The sequence below is a fragment of the Pygoscelis adeliae genome, unplaced genomic scaffold, assembly GCF_000699105.1.
Source record: "Pygoscelis adeliae isolate BGI_AS28 unplaced genomic scaffold, ASM69910v1 Scaffold79, whole genome shotgun sequence".
Lineage (NCBI taxonomy): Eukaryota > Metazoa > Chordata > Aves > Sphenisciformes > Spheniscidae > Pygoscelis > Pygoscelis adeliae.
The window spans coordinates 3,811,097-3,822,173 of record NW_008825532.1 but is presented as its reverse complement, the minus strand read 5'-3'; the positions used below and the strand labels follow the sequence as shown (position 1 = coordinate 3,822,173).

The 11,077-nt window shown below is 44.3% G+C and overlaps 1 protein-coding gene across 1 annotated transcript in view; it reads right to left on the bottom strand.

Annotated features, from left to right (window-relative positions):
* Positions 1-4,294, bottom strand: part of DOCK11 (dedicator of cytokinesis 11) — a 90,329-nt gene extending 86,035 nt beyond the window's left edge. Inside the window, exons 1-2 of the mRNA XM_009331757.1 lie at positions 4,216-4,294; positions 2,951-3,085 (exon numbers count right to left, since the gene is read on the bottom strand). Of these exons, the coding sequence (XP_009330032.1) occupies positions 2,951-3,085; positions 4,216-4,294 (214 nt within the window). The remainder of the gene's footprint in view (positions 1-2,950; positions 3,086-4,215) is intronic.
* Between the last annotated feature and the right edge of the window lie 6,783 nt (positions 4,295-11,077).

The window sequence follows — 11,077 nt, the reverse complement described above, 5'->3', positions numbered from 1 at the left end:
GGGGGGGGGGCGGGTATTTTCCCCCCCCCCCCCCCCCCCAGGAGGGTCGGTGCCAAATGGGGCACCAGTCTCTTTGGACTGGTGCTCTCCATGCAGCTCTGCCCAAGGCGTGTCCCTGCTACACTAGCTGTGCTGCTGTAAGGCTAAGCTGGATTTGGGACAAGATCTTATTACTGAGCATATCCAACCTATAGGGTTTGCTACAGGGAAGTGCTTTGATGATAGAAGCCGTGATCCCATTTGCCTGCCTGGCTGCAAAAGCAAGAAGTAAGGATATGTGTGGAAGGAAGGCTCCTTAGGACTGAAGTTAATTCCTAGTCCCTGTTACTTTGTCATTGTGCACTGTTTTTAAGGATGGTGATTTTGAAATTATAATAGAGGTAGAGAGAGCCATCGATCCTTTATGTTTTGTACATCAAAGCCTTACTTCTAAGTCTTTTTACCTATTTTATTGTGTGCTGTCTTTACAGCAAGATTGAATAGAGTTGCCTTGTAGTCGTACTCTTAAGGAATTTACACATATTGTGCCATATGGCTGATTAAATACTATCTACAAGGACCTCATTGGAATTACAGGCATGCAGTAAGTCACACAACATATAGAGAAATTGTTTCGATTATGAGAGCCGATCTGTACGGGGTAATGAATACAGCTATTATGATCCAAACCATTCAAAATGTTATTTGTGACTTCTAAAACATGCAAGCCAGTTATTGTTCTGCTTTTTAGCAGTTCATTGAAGGGGCAGCAGACACCATTTCATATTAAACATTGCTCTGATTTTTTACACCAGAGGCAAAAAAATCTACAAGCTTATTGTTAATTATCAAATATCTATTTGATGAGGGACAGAAAAAAAAAGAGAGTTTATGAGCCGGAGAATTAGCATTTTCACAAACACAAAGCTTTTCCAAATCTGTCTAAATTAAGAAGCAAAAAACCATTGTGACACACAATTCCAGCTGCAGCGCACTGAGGTTCAGTTCCTTATCCCTACACCCATGCACATTCTTGCAGAGATTTTACCAACCGCTTCAAATCGTCACACCATACAGCTCCAGCAACTGCACTGTGGTGAACTGGGCTATGGCTATACTGGTAAGTAAAATCACCAGGTCTCATTCACCTGGCCATGAGAGGACAGGTAACACAACGACGCTTATCACAGAATGGGGTAGCCCCGCTCATCCTGCCTGCTGGGGAGAGCCCTGGCCCCTGCGGTTCCTCAGAGCTTGCTGGGCACTGCAGGAGAGCACAAGCCAGCACAACACCAGTGAGCAGAGGCCAACACTTAATGGCAGTGCCATTTCTGCCATTAGGAACATTAGGAACAGCTCTGAAAACCAGAGATTTTGCCAAGGGGCTGAGAAGAGTGCTGTGACGGATCACTTGACAAGAAATAAAATCATCCCTAGAGCACCCATCCCTTGTTTGTCCAGTCAGAAGCAAAAAGTTCCTACTAAGGTTATGAGCGTGGTTTGGTGCCAGCGAGGGGCTGCGTCTGATCAGCTGCCCATTAGCATCCTACTCAACTGAGCTAAGCAGCCATGGAAAAGCAGTGAACAGTGAGGCTGTTTTTTGGAGCTAAGCTTGAAAACAAAAAGGAGAACAGAAGCAATGGGAAGGCACATCACATGAAAACAACATGCAGAAAGCTGTGACTCCCTCTCAGGAAGACCAAACATCAGAATAAGAGTCTCAAGCACAAGGAGTACTAAGGCAAGACAACAGCAGCCACAGCACCACTGTGACAAGACAAGCCCAAGGTTGCAAAGACTGTGGTTTTCATCTCCTTTTTCATAGGGAAGAAAGGCCAGTAATGGTTTATCAGCATAAGAAAGGCACCAAGAACATGCAGGGGCATTCTGGAGGTGCTGAGGAATTGCGCTGCCTCAGATAACCAAACTTTCTTGAACTGAGCCTGCCATGGGGAACTCACAGACTCAACTGTGCTAACATTTTCACCTCTTCGTTGAGACTAGAGCCTTCAGGTGCCCAATGTCATTTTGATCCCAGGCCTTTCCAAAACATAAGCATCATTGAAATCGCTTCTGTTTTCTTCCCATGTACACAACTGCAGCTTCTCTTTTGCCTTTAGCAGATTCAGTCAAGAGCCCTGAGCACCAGGCTCTCCAGCTGACGGGCTCCAGCTGATGGATTGACTGCCCTTTTCCCAGGCACGTGCACTTATTGGAAGCCTAGGAACAGCAATGAACACCAGATTCTCTGAAGAAGGAGTCTTTGCTGCAGGCTGAGACTGTCTTTAGGACAGACCTCTTCCTTTGTCTGTCACTCTCTACTCACCAAGTTCAAACAGGGGTTTCTTCTTTCTGAGGAAAGAATCAAATTCAACAGAAATGTGCCCTGCTACTAGCCAGGCTTTATGACCCACCAAACCAAAAGGAAACTTCAATAAAACATAAATATCAACTCAGAAAAAAAAAAAAAAGAGAAGTGGATCTGCTGAAACAACATGGAGTTCACAGGCAAAAGGGAACTCTCGGCTGATCCAAAACTCCCAGCCTGTAGCAGCTTTTGACTTTGACTATCAACTTTAAAAAAACTGAACCACCCTTACAACAAGCATGGAATTAACGACATGACACTAGAAAAGCAGTGGACATTTCAGTGTTTTGCATTACGTGTGTTGATGGTGAAAACCCGCAATATCAGGGTGTGGGCAAAGAGCTGTCCAGGTTACTTCAGCCAGCAGCCAAGGAGGAGATTTGAAAGGGAGGGAGGGATGATGCCACACTACAGACAATCTTTTCATCCCGGAATTCTTAATGTTCCCAGAGAAAACAGCATAGTCAGGCAACCCAAGACAACTGCAAAAGGAGACATATACATCTTTACGTGACTTTCTAGAAAGTTAATTTCTTAACCACATCCATTCCAGCCTTCAGACCATCTGGGGTTTGCTTCCCAAGCCGTCAGGGACATCCACACCTGCCTGGCTGATCAGAGGGTGACCAGCAGCACCAGCTTGCCGTGACCAGTGAGGAAACACGCTGGAAGGTATAGCCAACATGGGCGAAACAGCTCTCCTGCCACCTTCTCCCCAGATCTGGTGGACAGCACAGACTACAAGAAAACAAAATTTGCACAGGACATTGTATTAGACCGATAGTAGAATCCTTCCCACTTACCCGCAGCACTATAGCACAGAGGATTGTCTTTAGGACAGTCAATTTTTTTGGCTAACATTTATCAGTCTGCAGCTGATGCTGATATAAGGTCTGGAACCATATATAGGGGACTCCTGGACCAGCTCTGAAAACCTCCCAAATGAGTTGAAGTGTTAGTGGCAGGCTTGTGAGAATTTCATTTCTCACAAGTCATCCAAGATAAAAGGCACTTAACATCAGGAGACAATAATCCCCTGTTTTGCACTGCCTTCACTGGTTATCTGTGGGCCTTTTTATCACCTCCAAATGTGCCTATCCCAGAAAAACACTTAACTATATGATTAAGCGTAGTGATTAATCCCAGTGCTTCACTCCATTGGATAGGGGCCTGTGTTCCTGCAGTGAACCTGCAGGACTCAGTAACCCAGACCCAGACATGCTTTTTTGCTGGGGAGGAATAGGATTATAAATGCCATTACATCTTCAGTTTCCCAGCTTCAAAATTCCTGTGAGATACAGCTGTGATGTTTTAATGCATTTCAAATACTTCAAGATTTAAAAAAAAAAAAAAAAAAATGCGGCCTTATAATCACATCTGTACATTTACCTCTCTTGATAACAAAGCCAAGACACAGACTGTTCCAGGTCCACAAGTGAAGAACTCCTTAAGCAATGCTTTTGGTGTAGCTCATGTCTCCTGTCAAAGCAAGGGAAAAACTACATATTTGGGTGACCTGATTAGACATCGCTCCTTAGCTATACACGCAGCCAGCCAGCACTTCTGGTGCGCTCAGAAGTCCAGTTTGGCACCAGGACAGTTATAAACATTGTGCAAGGCTGGATATGGCAAGAGCAGCCGTTTGGACTCCACAGCTACTGCTGTTATTCCCTATGTGCCATCTGTCCTGTCTACTGACTCGTGTCACTCACCCTAGAGGTGTCAATGGGACTGTCAATAAGCAGCTCCTTACTGTTGGCTTCTCCAGCCCGTGAAGGGAGCATGCTCCAGCTGTGCAGCAGTAAACTGGTGCTTAACTCAGGGCTACAAAGTCCTTGCTGTTAAAGGGCTGCCCTCTGCTGACTTACCCAGGATTGCACGGGCGCAGCTCCTCGAAGATGGGAGGAAGGCCGAGTCCAAGCACTGCCTTTCCCAGAAGGGCACCATCCGGGTGAGCACTCAACTCAGCAGGACCACGCACTGCTGCACTTCGTGCCAGGGCTGCTGTGCTCCTTGCGTTCGTCTGCCTCAGCTCCTGGGGGTGGGAGTCACAGCAGCCGCACTGTGTCCACGGCTGCTGGTGCATCCTCTGAGCTCCCACCAGCATCCACCTTCATGGAAGAGCACACAAGGGTCTGCAGGGACCATGGGTAAACTCCTCCTTGCACTAAGGGTCAGTGGAGTAGCACTAAGAGGTATCACCAGTAACGTGAATCCCTTTGACGTACCAGCTGTCCTCAGCATAGCTATAAGCCTTAAAGAGACCATATTGGCCCAGTGGCCACCAGATTTTTGTATTTTATTGAAGTACAACAAATAAAAGTTCTCCCAAGGTTTAGTTCCTGGAAAATAAGATACTTTATCATAAAATGTGATTTAAGAAAATGAAACTGAGAGACATGCTGCTTCTGACATACCTGGTGTTATCTATTTTCAGATACAGAACTACAAATTAGATGGACAGCTACTCCAGTATATCTCTAAATCCCCCCTTCTTAATTTTTCTTAAGAAACTTTATTCTTTTCTTCTGCCACAGAGAGCTGGACAGAGATAAAACCTCCCCTAATCACTTCAGGTATTCTGTACACTCAGACAGCGGAAGGGAGAGGGGTCAAGACACGGTTGTTGGAGAGGGCCAGCAGGAACCTACTGGGCTCACTGTACAAGTGGAGAGTGCCAACAGCTACTGCAGAGCTGCTGCCTGCACCAGCACTTCACAAACATGGTCATACACAGCAGCAACAGCGCTGCCTCGGCTGTCTCACTGCCCGTGCAGGCTGCATCCCTAACCCTAGTGAGCAGAGCATTGCAAAGACACATTCTCCCTGGTGCAAGAACAACTTCTAGTAAATTGAGCCCATCAGAGAACACTTCAAGGGGCAGAGGTTTGGGTCTGTTCTAGTGTTTGACCACCCTGATAGGAAAAAAAAACCAACCCACTTTTTCTTACGTTTAAATGGGATTTCCTATATTTCATTTGTGCCCATTGGCTCTTGTCATTCCGCTGGATACCACTGAGAAGAGTCTGCATCAGTCGTCTTTACCCTGTCAGGAATTTATACACATGGGTAAGATCCCCCTGAGCCACCTCTTCTCCAGGCTGAACAGCCCCAGCTCTCTCAGGCTCTCCCCACGTGGCCGATGCTCCAAGCTCTTCATCATCCGAGTAGCCCTTTGCTGGACTCTCTCCAGTATATCCATGTCTCTCTCATATTGGGGAACCCAGCACTGCACGCTGACGAGGCCACTGAGCTGTGGCCTCATCAGTGCTGAGGAGAGGGGAAAGATCACCTCCTTTGAACTGCTGGCAACGCTCTTCATGTTGGCTCTCTTTTCTGCATCCTGGATTACAACTACGCAGATGGGAGTGATGGTATGAAAGTACAGGGTTTGGTTTAAGAAGTATGCTGTATGGTAATGAAGCAGAATCCAGCTTATGAGTACTCCCCTATTTATCTTCCTCTGCTTGAAGTCTTTAACGATCATTTACAGTAACTGTCACACAAGAGGATTATTAAGATCTTGCACAACTCCCAGGAGCATCTCTCTAGCTTGGACAAAGACAACAACAATTAAGAGGAGGATATACACAGCTGCTACAGCTGCTGGACATCCCACTTGAGGTCAAAATGCCATTGCTGCCTGGTCTCAGCCCAGTATTTTACAGGACAAGTCTGTGTGAAAAGGCAGAAGAAAAAAGTGGTAAAATCTCCTTGATATTTGTTTCCTTGTACAGATATGCTAGGCCAACTGGAAAACAGTATGAAGGGGTCACGATCGTTCAAATAGATTTCTCTCGCAATATGCTCTACAGCATGAAATACTGCTTTTAAATCAGGCCAATGTAAGAATCTCTCATTTTTGAAAATTTCTGAAATGCGTTGCTGCTCTTGATTATCTGTTTCCAAACAGCAAAAGCAAGGAGCTACAAGGGCAGCTCTGTGGATCTCCTGCTCCTTGTGCAGGAACACATACCAGGAGGTTATGCCCATGGCAGGCTGGGGAGGTGTCTGGGCCTTTCCAATTCTGTTTTCTGAATGCCTTGCGTAAATGTGACACTCCAGGGTCCGTGTATGACACTAGATCCATTACAGAGCTCTTCCCTGCCAGAACAATGCTTTGTCTTCACCTTGAAGACAAGAAGGCAGCAACAGGGCTAAAGTCCTGTTCTGAAGGGGATCTTCCATAGGCAAATGTTTGACCAAGCCCAGAAGCAAGGCAGGTCAAGTAGGCATGAAGAACTGGTTGATTTAGGGACCTGGCTCTATCACAGTATTCAGAAGTGCGCTGATCACAGATGAGGGAAGTAGGCAGAACAGGTTGCAGCGTGGTCTGGTCTAAAAGAAGCTCTAATTGATATTTATTCCTGAACTCCATGTCATTCCTGAGTCACTTTTCCACATGGAGGAATGAAATCTTGGCCAGCACCCCCACTACCCTCCCAAGCTTTCTACATCTTTCCTCAGAGGTAGAACAATGATGGCTGGTTGGGGTTTTCCTACAGAAGGCAGTACAGTGAATTCTTGCAGGCAGCCATCTCTCCCAGAGACAAAAAATTCCCTAGCTTCAGTGGCATCAGTAGAACTGACACTGTCCTAAAGTAAAGCAGAGCACATTTGCAGGTGTGACAGCAGCTCCCACCCATGTCTTACAAGATGGCTGTTCTCATGTGAGGAGGTCTGATGAGGTTAAGTCTACCTGTTGATAGCACTGATGTGGTTTTCTTCTTTTTTGCCCATGACCTTTCATGCTTCACAGATGACAAACATGCTTACTTCAGTTCTTCAGGATTTGGTAGGCAGATGTTATTCTCAAGGCACCCAAGTGTCTAGGCGCACAAGCCCCACTGAACTGGATAATGTAACTACAAGATTTTCACACTTGTGAAAACACAGATTCATGGATTAGATTCTTAATCAAGGAAATCAAAGGTTAGCTTAGAGGAGAGAGCCTGCTGTTGTCTGACATGAAATTCACATTACAGAGGGATTGTCAAATGCTACCTGAATTCTGAATTTCCTGGGTTGGCATCAGAGCCAAAGGTTAACAGTCATAAACATTTTGTCATAAAAAAATCTGGATTCAAAACAGAATGATGGAATAGAACAATGCCAGCCTGTTGTCTGGGTCTGTACTTGACTTAAAAATTGTTCAGTGCTTTGAATTAGTCCAGCATCCTGTGTGGCTGCCCTCTTCAGACTGTATCCTATGCCACAGAAATTTATTTATGCTTACAGGCAACAGCCAGGTGCACCAAAAATAAAAAAAATGTTTTTTTTTAAAAGCTTTTCTGGTTTATGAATAGCATTTGGGTATCAGGAAAGGTCCAAATGAGCAAGAGTGCCCAGACAGCAGACGGAAGCAATGGCTGGACAGAACTGAGCAAAGATTCCATTTTGGTAACAACTTCATCCCCACCATCAATTTTCTTTATAGTTTTCCTCAGCTTAAGCAGAGTACCCATCCGAAGTATCAGCTGTCAAGGTTACTGGCTGTTCCACAATGAAACTATTCAGGCCATGACCATCGCTCCTCAGGCAACCACTAACTCCCAGTCCAGTGCCCGATTAATTTTGTCTATCACAATGAGATCCAAAAGCACGTCCTCCTATCAGCTGCCATATCTTTTGAATTAACAAAAAAGCCCACCTAATCTTAATGACTTTTAGAACGCCCAGCAACATTTGATAGGAAGTGTTCCTTAGGAGTTTTTCTTTCTTCAAAGTACAACAGGTCTTTAAGGTCTGTTTCTGCTACGAATTAGCATTGTTCTCATTTGAAATCACATTTTTTCCAAGCTTGACTGCTTTAAACACAAATGCCCAGTAGTTTACTATGAGAAAAAAGAAAAACAATTTTAAATTTAATTAAATGAACACATTCACTCATCAATTATTACCTGTTTCTGTTATAAGGTAAAAAGCCAGATAATAACTGGGAATATACTGACATGGTTTGTGGCAAGTTAGAAGAATCTTACCTACACCTGTGACAGATGACAGAACTACAGAAATATTATGCATTTTTGGAGGAGTCTATGCCCTCCCCTCAGACAACCCTAGCAGCTATAGCACACACACTGGGGAAATACAGAACGTTTGACACTGCACTCACCTCCAGTCCTAGAAAAATCATGACTGTGGGTACAAGCATAAAACCTACCAGCTCACCATATAATTTGGGGAAAAATAACTCCACGGCAGTCTCAAAACCCACCTTTCACAAATTTCCCCAAAGCAAATCCAAGTACAATCTGAGTAGCACTGTGGATAACGCAGTTCAGAATGTCTATAACATCTTGCAAGAAGTGTGACCTCAGTAAGAACTTACTGAATTTGTAGTAAGTTTTAGAAGAGTTTTTCATGAGCGAGTACATACTGTAATAGTTAACGAGGCCTCCAGCTGTTGAAGCCTTTAACTGACAACAGTTTAGAGGAAGCTCCAGCAGTGCTGAGTTTGAAAAAATATTGCACAAGGTCTTTCAGAAATTTCCACGAATCTAAGTTCTGAGGCTAAAAACACTGAAAAGCCAAAGATGAAAATGAAGTGACTGTTAAAGACACCGATCAACACTGATCCCAGCTTTGTGTCAGACTATTTAGCAGTTACTTCCATAAAAACAGAGCCTGTTGAAGAACTGAACAACTCAGACACAAATTCACCTAAGCAAAGCCCAGTAGGACTAAAAAGTCAGAAATGGCATTGGGACATTTAGGTATACAACCAGAGAAAGTAAGTGGAAAAAGAATGAAAGACAACAAGAAAACACTTACAGTGAGGCTGGTCAAACACTGGGACAGGTTACCCAGGGACGCTGTGGAGTGCCCATCCCTGGAGATATTAAAAGCCCAACTGGACATGGTCCTGTGCAACTTGCTCTGACCCCGGTTGAGCAGTGGGGGGTGGACTAGAGCTCCAGAGGTCTCCCTGAACCTTGAATATTGTGATTCTGTAACAAGCTGTTCTGATAATCACCATAATATAATGACAGTCTTTATTCAGGAGGGTACTTAAGGATATGCTTAAATTTATGCCTGAACCCTACAAAAGTCAAAGGAGTTCCAGATGTTGGAAGCACAAACTTATCTGCACAGCTCTAAGCATATGCTCATCACTTAATGCAGTTCAAGGAAAATTTACCCACAGGCTTAAACAAGTACTCAGGTCCTTTTCTGAATAGCCTTTTGTCTGTTCTTTTGTACGTAGCACTTGGCTTCACTAGTTTTCCCGTGCTCCATTTACTTAGCATTATATTCTGATCAGATTTCCACACAGAAGCCTGAAGCACTGTCACTAAAGCACATGCAGGAAAAAATGACCAGTTTCTAATCACGTGAACTGAAAAGCTGCTGCAGCATCTTGGCAGCAGGCCAATACTATTAGCAAAATACTAGGAAAGCAGAAGTAGCAGCTATTAGCATAAAGAACCTGGAACCACAACTCCAGTACCACATCCTCAGAACTAGTCGACAGTTCCCTACAGCCTTCCAGTTTGTTTCCACATTCACAAAATGAAGCAATGTGCTTATGACAGATATCTTGTTTGTTTGAGAACTGCACATATATATAACTAGAGAGAGAAAACACATAGAAAACAGACATTGACAAAACACAAGTAAATTTGCATCACTTGATATTCCATAAAAAGCAGCATGTAAGTTTGCTTCAGAAGATAGCAGCTTAGCATTCACTTACGCTCGCAAGTTCACTTTGAATCAAGTTTGAAGAGTGGCCAGTTTCCAACATTTTCCTGAACATGCGTGCAGCAAATTGCTAATGGCAGGCAAAAAAAGCATACAGCAGCTTTCCCTGTGCCTGATAAATCGATCCTGCCATGTCTATGGCTAATGTTCTTACACTTAATAGCATTAGCATCATGCTAGTGGTTGAGTTCAGCATTGCTTTCAGTTAAAAAAACAAAAAAAATCTCACCAACCAAAAGAAACAAATACCCCCACCCTTTTTAAGTTGAGAAAACATGACTTGTGCAGCACTTAAAAGATCCAATTTTAACATTATTCATCTACTTGAACTGTTGGTTTTGTCCTCTGCACATGCACTGGGCTTGATGCCCAGCACTGAAAGAGACAAAGGTAGTAGAGAAACAGCTTTGTTCCCATTCATAGCTGCTTGCTGGCAGAAGTAGCTGACAGGAGCCAGTTACAGTAGAAATTAGGTGTTGAAGGGAAGAGTTCAAGTGTTCTATGACACTCCAATCAGCTCGTTTTATTGATTCTTGGGGAGTGACCAAGTTAATTCAGACATCGCCTGCGCCAGCGTCCTGTACAATGGCAGTTCCTCCCTTCTGCCTCCTGGGAATTCTCAATCATATTCTGTAAGCAGAATTTTGATTACATGGATGTCCATAACTTCTGTTAAAGAACAAAAGGTTAAGTAAGCCCTTGAAAGAAGCAGTCCAGACAGGAACTTTATTTAAACAGACCTCCACCCATGCTTTGCCTGTGTTCAAGGGGACATCACTTCCCAGTGCAAGGGCACTACCTGATGTACATACAGTGAAGGCACTTGACTGAACAAAACAGGCTCAGCAGAGTAACTGACATTTACCTGCAAGGAGAACTTGGAGGCTCTAGACAAAAGCAAAACCCAGCTGTGCAAGGTACCAGACAGCCTTAAGACCCAGTAGTGGATGAGATTAGACAGGACACAGCACCACTCAGACTGGAGTACCACTTAACCGATGCAACTTTTCGAAGGAGAGGGAAAGA